The sequence below is a fragment of the Neophocaena asiaeorientalis genome, unplaced genomic scaffold (genome assembly GCF_003031525.2).
Source record: "Neophocaena asiaeorientalis asiaeorientalis breed wild unplaced genomic scaffold, Neophocaena_asiaeorientalis_V1.1 scaffold240, whole genome shotgun sequence".
Taxonomy (NCBI): Eukaryota; Metazoa; Chordata; class Mammalia; order Artiodactyla; family Phocoenidae; genus Neophocaena; species Neophocaena asiaeorientalis.
In genome coordinates, this window is record NW_020185331.1 from 1172442 (window position 1) to 1180498 (window position 8057).

Consider the following 8057-nt stretch of genomic DNA (forward strand, 5'->3'; position numbering starts at 1 on the left):
GTAGAAAACGCGGTTCGCCCCACTGGGATTCTAAATCGGGTCCTTCACTGAATGTTTGGTACTTGATAAGGGCGTTACCCTTCTGCAGAAAAAAATAAATGGGAAGGGAAGCTTGAGAGAGGCCTTTATTATTTTAAGGGACAAGCGGGGGCAATAGGGCTGTGATCACTGATTATCTGAGTTTTCGTAGCAGCTGAACCAACAAGCTTGGTGGTTGGAAGCTGTTCGAGTCCTGGGAATTTCCCTGAGGCCTGAGGAATTAGAGCACTGAGCTAGAAGGGAGGCTGTCTGCCCTAAGAGTTCAGGGATTAGAGGTTGGCTGGGGGCCCCAGGAAGAGATGAGAGCTGTCACTGATGAATGTCCTTGACCAGGAGATGAGAGTAAAGAAGGCTCTGGAGCACAGGCCCCCACCCCCATGCGCCATGCAGGAAGGAGGGCTTATTTGGCCATCGTTGCTCCCTGCCGGGCAGGGAGGGAAGGAGGTGACCTGTTTGGGAGCTGTGCAGTGGGTCCCTCAGGCTGTTCCCCAAGCTGCCCCCAAGCTGTGATCAGAGCCTTCACACTGCTCCGTTCTCAGGTTATGTGAATGCGCTCCTGTATCCACCCACTTCTTTAGAAGGGCCCAGGGATCAGCCCTGACAAATGTCTGTGTGTCTTGTGTTCAGGAGAGATAACAATTAAGATTTAAAAAAAAAAAAGTAGTAGAGGGCAACATACACTGGTTTATCCTTACCCTTTACTGTCATTTGAGAAATCTTGGTTTGATAGGCTCTAAGCTTCTTCCCAGATTTGTGATGCTGTGGTAGATGCTGAATGAATCCCAATCTCTGCCCAGGAATTCTGGCTTCCAGCTGCAAAGCCTTCACAGTCCTCACGTGGCTCCCCCCAGCCCCCTTCTTTTCCAGACTTCTCCAGGCTCCTGCCTTTCCCTGACACAGCAAGCCCCAACTCTGGGGCCCTTCTCCGTGGATCGCCTCTGACTTCTCACTTATGAACCCAGTCCCCTGCTCATCTCCTGTGCTTTTGAAAGGCTCACCTCACTTTCCTCATCTGTTACATGTGGACTGGAGGTGGCTGGAGGTGGGGACTTGCAGTGGAGAATTATCAAGGTCTCTCCTAGCTCTGACACTCAAGGACACTCAGGGAGTTGGCCATGGGCAAAGGCATCATGCTTAGTGCTTGTGTATGGGTGTATAAAATAGAGATGCAGTACCCACCCTCAAGGAGTTTCTAGTTGAGTGGATCTGACACATACATAAAAAAATCTCTGATGCTCCAAGGTAGATATGCTGTGAGTTAATCAGAGCTCCTCAGAACTCCAAGGAGATGAGAGATCCCTTCTGGAGGCAGAGGGGGTTGGTGAAAGCAATAAAGTAGGACTTCCCGGGCTCTTTCCCAAGGCTGGTGGCACAGAAGCCCTTGGCCTCCTGCCCAAAGTATCCTAGTTATCTGCTCAGTTCCAATCCCAGTGGGCAAGGGATCCCTTACCAGGCATCCTCCTGGAGAGAAAATCTGTCCATAGACCCTCAGATTCATATGCTCTAAATCGGTACCTCATTAAATCTTTTTTGTCTTCTTGATCACATTGCTAATAGTATTTATTATTAATAATACATTATTATTATTTATGGCTATTTGCTGGTGTGAAAAACCCTGGGAGGGCCTGGGCATCAGTACTGGGATGACCAAGCAGAAGGAATGACCAGAGGGAGAACTTCCAAAGAGGGATTCTTCCAAGGTCCCCCATGTGGGCCATGCCAGGAGCTTGAACAAGGAAGCCTTCCAGGACAGTTCTTGCTTTGCAGCCCTGGGAGACTGTAAGCTCCAAGTGCAGCTTTTAGTGCTGGACCGCATCCCAGTCACCTTCCTGAATTCCATCTTCTCCCAGCTGCAGAGGAGGAAGGTGTGGCTAGAGTGCACGCTAGGCCACTGCCCTGCCTGGGTTTGAATCTTGGTTTCTTCTTCACTTCTGCTCCGAGCTGTGACTTTGGACAAATTATTTCCCCGGGCCTCAGTTTCTTCATCTGTGGAATGGAGCTATAATAGTACCTATATTATATGAATTGCTGGAAGGTTGAGATAATACATTAAAACACTTGACACGCTAAACTTTCACAAACAGTAGATGACATATCTAAAAGCCAGTCTTATGTATTTTGGTTCATGTCATTCCCAAAGTGCCTTTTCTCTGCCTCTCAAACCTTCCCACTCTTCAGTCAACAAATGCCTAAAATGCAACAAATACGTGGAGGCCGCAGAGAGTAGTAGGTCAGATAAGCGTGGACTTGGGAGCCAGCCATACTAGGCGTGAATCTTGGTTCCTATAACCTTAGACAAATTACTTCATCCCTCAGTTTCTTCATCAGTAAATAGGGACACAATAGTACTAGCCTCATAAGGTCATCATGAGGATATGAGGATTAAATGAGCTAATGTTTGTAAAGCACTCATAACACTGCCTGGCATGTAGTAGGTGCTTTACGAGTGCATGCTGAAAATTTTTCTATAATCTGTCAAAGTATAGCACACGGCACAATTTCATTGTTAGCTGTTTCCATGTGGGTCTTATTTGCACTCCACCTGCTATGAAGGGTAGAAAACACATTCAACCCATCTTTGACCCTAGCCCACTGCCTGATTCATGTTTGGTGCTCAATAAAGTGGCTAGATTGAAATAAACCAGGAAAAGGGGCATGGGCACCAGAGAGCTGTCCAGATAAAGCAGATACTGAAACTGTGATTGGGTGTAGGGCAGGCACAGGCAGTAACTCTTCTCTTCCTGGAGTGTTTGATCGGCCTAGAATTTGCTTCACTGTGGTTGGTCCAGGAAGCACTGGCCAGAGGCTGTGAGAAACTAGAAGAAGGTGGGACAAAAGGCCGTGTGTTAGATAAAGAGCGTGGCTTTCGAACCAGCGGTCAGAACCCGTGTCGTTATGGAGATCAGTGTCCATGGAAATGAGATAGAAACAACCACCATTTACTGAGCACCTTCCAGGTAGATAGGCACCAGCTAAGTATTTACTACGTCCATTTACAGATGGGGCTGAGCGAGGTTAAGCGAGATACAAAGCGAATAAAACGGAAGAGTGAAGATTGTAACACAGGTGTGTGAATCACACCCTGCGTATGGATGGGAAAGTGTGACCTGGCCGAGCCAAGCGCGATTCAAATGATAAAAGACCATTTGATTACAACGAAGGGCTTATGAATAACGGCAATACGACCACACTCCGGCCAGCGGGCACAACCGGGAACAGTCCGAAGGTCCCACCTCCCTTCGGCGCTTACGTGCGCTCCGTGACTACCGAGGCGGACACGGGGCCGACAACGGAGGCCGCATGCGCCCTGGCGTTCTGGAGGGCGCCCCCTCCCCCTGGCGGCTGCAGCGTCCGCACGGGGCGCATGCGTACATCCGGCGGGCGGAGGACGGCCCCGAGCCAGTGGAAAGATTTGGCTGAGCAAGTGAGCGGGAGCGGGCCGGTGGAGCGCGAGCGCGCAGGCGCGGCCGGGGTAAGGCCGCGACTCCGGAATCTCGGTGAGCCCCAGTCTGCGCCGCACCCCGAGCCGCAGCCATGGCCGCCTACAAGCTGGTGCTGATCCGGCACGGCGAGAGCGCGTGGAACCTGGAGAATCGCTTCAGCGGCTGGTACGACGCCGACCTGAGCCCGGCCGGGCACGAGGAGGCGAAGCGCGGTGGGCAGGCGCTGCGAGGTGCGGAGAGGGCCGGGGCAGTGGGTGGGGGCTGCGAAGGCTCGGGCAGGCGCCGCTGGGTGAGGGCCACTTGGCCGCCCCCGCGCCCCCTCGGTGAGCCCCTTCTCTCCAACAGTTTATTTTACAGTTGAAAAAATGGGCCCAGGGTGGGGGACCGACTTGCTCAAGGTCACCCAGCGGAGTGTGAGGGGCAGTGCCAGGAAGAGGACCCGGGCGGTAGCTCCGCAGCTGCGCTCTCCACGACACAGCCTTGAGAAAGTCCCCTTTTTCCTAGTCCGAGCACTTAGTAACTCGGGGACGGGTTGCTAAATGGGATGCCCGGTGTCTTCCAGCAGCTATAACCAAGTCTACTCAAGAGGATGCTGGGGATCTTGGTGAAGCGGCAGGCCACATGCTTCTCCCCGCTGCGGGGGAGTGACGCGGCCCCCGGGGCCGGGGAGGGGCGGGGGACGACCAGCAGGCTCTAGGTACAAAGACATCCACGTGCTTGTGTAGAATGCTGTTTACCAGCATTCCGCAAATCCTGTGTCCAAAATGCGTCCACAAATGTAATTGAGTAAATGAATGATTTGAGTAGATCCTCTTCACAGCCCTATAAATTATACAGGTTTTATTCCCCTCCTTCCCATCCCTCCCTGGCCCTCTTTTCTAGTTGGGAAAGTGAGGATTGGAAAGATGACTTGTCCAAGGTCACATCTTATTCCTAGTCTGCCACCCTGGCCTCTGTTCTGGGGTTGAGTACCGGGTAAGTGCGAGGAACTGGTAGGCTGTTTGGGCAAAGGTGGAAGTGGCAATGAGATAAGCTGGCTTACCCAGGCTTGCCCCCGCTGGCAGACAGCTCTTTGTGATTTTGAAGCGCTAATAAGGAAGCATTCCCTGCTGCCAGCAATTCAAAGCGTCTCTGGACCGAGGAGGTGCTTCCACCAATCCTTCCCTGCTCCCTTTTAACCTCTGGACAAAGCAGCAGCCATTAAAAAGGGTCACTGATTCCTGGCTGATGTGAATCAGGTATTTGGCCCCAGTTTGCTCTCTCTAGCTTCTTGCCTTCACTGTAGATCCTTTAGAAATGAAGCAAAGGTTCGGAAAGTATGGGAAATGTAATCCTGCTGGGGATGTGTGTGAATACTTTGGGATGGCCTGGTGTGACCTCATACCGGTTAGGAGAGGCCAGGATAGGGAAAGTGCTGGTAAAGGAGGCCATTTTCTCTCCTGCTGTCTGGCAGGAAGAACTGTATGGGTCTGTGGTGGTTTGCTGATGACTAGCCTAGGACAAAGCAAATTGCAGCTGTCCTCTAAAGACTGATCAAATGCCTTAACTTGTAATATCTTAAAATAACAGACCCTATTTCAGTTTTTAAGTAAATGTTAGTAGCATTAGTTTCAAAAGAAATCCCATTTAAAATTTTAATAACTGTTTAGGGGCATCACAGATGATTAAATAAAAAGTGAAAGATCAAAAGCAAAAACTGAATGATGAAGACCATATGAATAATCTAATACTGTAAAAGACCTAAAATAACATTAAATTCACCAGGGCTTTAAGTATTATAGGGTTTATAAAATCTTGAATGATTTCAGGAGGAAGCTACCAAGAACTGAGTTTTCCCATGCCGTCTTGCTCCTGGGGGGCGGATGGAGTCCACACTGCACAACACCAGCTAACCCCATCCCTGGGAGTGGCCTAGACTATGCTTTTGTTTGATGGCCAAGTTGAAGGAAGAGGATTTAGAGTTCTCTGTTAAGAGTTGTAAGGGGAACTGCTCTTTTCCTCAGGGACTGACCTGTGTATCCGATGTGCAGCACTCCATTGCAAGTGGAAAATGCAGTGAAACAACCAATAGCTTTTCAGCATGGGAGCTGAGGCTTGCACTGTGGATACTCAATTCCCAGTGACTCCCTTTTATTGGGGAGCCATTCCTCCCCATAAGATTAGGGAGGGGATGGTAAGTGAGTCTACTCGCACTTGTCAGTGAGCCTTAGTGATGAAATCTGTGTCTTTTCCCTTGTGGGTTGTGGTGAGTTTCTTGGTGATTAATTCTCCCTTCCCCCATCAGTGTAGTTCCTACTGGCCTTATTCTCAATTGAACGGCTGTCAGGAAAATTCACTTCACATTTCATTAATTACTGTTGGCCACCTCAACATGAGGCAATGTGCAGGAAAGTTTGTGCTGAATTTCAAAGAGGGCCTTGTAGCCTCATGGAAGAAAACAGGAATGTTTTCCTGGTCCACTACTTAAGAAAAGGGCCATCTCCCCATTAAAGTGGGAGGGAGAATAATCGTTTGTGAAACATGAAGACAAATAGTTGTAACTTACTGGTTGGGCCAATATAACTTGATACCACCCCTCAGTAACCGCTGTGTATGGAGGAGAGGTCCATTTACAAATGCATCAGACAGTGCACAGCATTTGCTCTTTCTCCAATGAGTGGCTTCTCTTAAACTTGGTTTAACAATTGACGTAGGTAGATTATATTCCCTGGGTAGTGAGGTAATTTGACGATAGCAGAAAGGAACTGTGGATGAAGAGGTTGTGATGTGATTTCCATACTCTAGGGAAGGTATAATTTCATGCAACAAACTAGTTTTATCAGCATCCTCTAAGAGCTCTTGCTGTGTCCTGATTGTTGAGAGTTCAAAATCCCATTTCTCCTAGACCAGAGGTTAGAGAGGACTGAAGTATGTTAATAATTATCAATCAGAAGTGACAGTTCTAACTAAAACACAAACATCAGGATCCTTAGAAATTAGCAAACTATGGAGATAGCTAGAGGTGGTGGTTATGAGTTAGATTTTTTAAAAATAAATTTATTGATGTATTTATTTATTTTTGGCTGCGTTGAGTCTTTGTTGCTGGGCTCGGGCTTTATTTAGTTGTGGCGAGTGGGGGCTAACTTTTTGCTGCGGTGCACAGGCTTCTTTTGTTGCAGAGCACGGGCTCTAGGCGCACGGGCTTCAGTAGTTGCAGCACGTGGGCTTTGCAGTTGCGGCTCGCGGGCTTTAGAGTGCAGGTTTGGTAGTTGTAGCTCGTGGGCTTAGCTGCTCCGCTGCATGTGGGATGTTCCCAGATGAGGGCTCGAACCCGTTTCCCCTGCCTTGGCAGGTGGATTCTTAACCACCGCGCCACCAGGGAAGTCCCCTGTGAGTTAGATTTTAGAGTCATACAACCTGGGTTTTAACCTCTTTTGTGTAATAGCTGTGAGCTCGGATAGTTTGCTTAACTCCTCTAGTTTCTATTTTCACCTGGTAAGATGGGTTGTAATGATGTAACCTTACAGGATTGTTATGAAGACTAAATAAAACACATACAAAGTACTCAGTCCAGTGCCTGACAGATGGTAAGCTCTCTATAAGTACTAGCTATTATATTTATTAAGAGATTCCAAGTTTTTTGAATCTTTACCTTGAAAGAATTAAAGCAAATAAATTCTTAAAGTGTGCTTAAGCACAGCACTCTGGGGATTAGGAAAAGTAGCCCAGATCTCAGGTTAGCTGGTTGACAGTACATTTGGGCCTTGGGTTAGATGAATTATTGGGGAACCACTGGGAAGTATATTGTCAACTGCAACATAAATCAACAAATTTTATCTTCCCCGAAGGCAGAATATTGTTTTTCCTGCTAGGGTGTACAAAATAAAATATTTAGCCAAATAATTTTCATTTGGGTTGTCTGTACATGATGAAATTTATATGTAAGAAAATTCTGGCTCTAGGGAATTCCCTGGTGGTCCACTGGTTACAGCTCTCACTGCCGAGGGTCCGGGTTGAATCCCTGGTTGGGGAACTAAGATCCCACAAGCCACATGGTGCGGCCAAAAAGAAAGAAAGAGAATTCTTGCTCTAGAGTGGACCTGATTAGCTTATCACTTTGAACTTCTAATTTCCAGATGCCGGCTATGAGTTTGACATCTGCTTCACCTCAGTGCAGAAGAGAGCAATTCGGACCCTCTGGACAGTGCTGGATGCCATTGACCAGATGTGGCTGCCAGTGGTGAGGACTTGGCGCCTTAATGAGCGACACTATGGGGGTCTGACTGGCCTCAATAAGGCAGAAACTGCTGCCAAGCACGGTGAGGCCCAGGTAAAGATCTGGAGGCGCTCCTATGATGTCCCACCACCTCCGATGGAGCCCGACCATCCCTTCTATAGCAACATCAGTAAGGTATGGACAAATGGAGGTTTGGCTCGCTCCACCCAGGACCAGGGTGTTAGAATCTGGGCTTCACTGTTTTAGCTTTTATTAGGGTCTGCCTAGACCCACTGAGTTTCTAATTTATGATAAAATAGTTACTTTAAAAAAAAAAAAAAAATAGTTACTTTTTTCTTTTCTTTCTTTTTTTTTTTTTT

General features: G+C 48.2%; 1 protein-coding gene across 1 annotated transcript in view; it reads left to right on the forward strand.

Annotated features, from left to right (window-relative positions):
• Window positions 1-3451: 3451 nt before the first annotated feature.
• The window catches only part of PGAM1 (phosphoglycerate mutase 1), a 7528-nt gene continuing 2922 nt past the window's right edge, over window positions 3452-8057 (forward strand). The window contains exons 1-2 of the mRNA XM_024734881.1: window positions 3452-3712; window positions 7598-7872. Coding sequence (XP_024590649.1) covers window positions 3574-3712; window positions 7598-7872 — 414 coding nt within the window. The 5' untranslated portion in view covers window positions 3452-3573. The remainder of the gene's footprint in view (window positions 3713-7597; window positions 7873-8057) is intronic.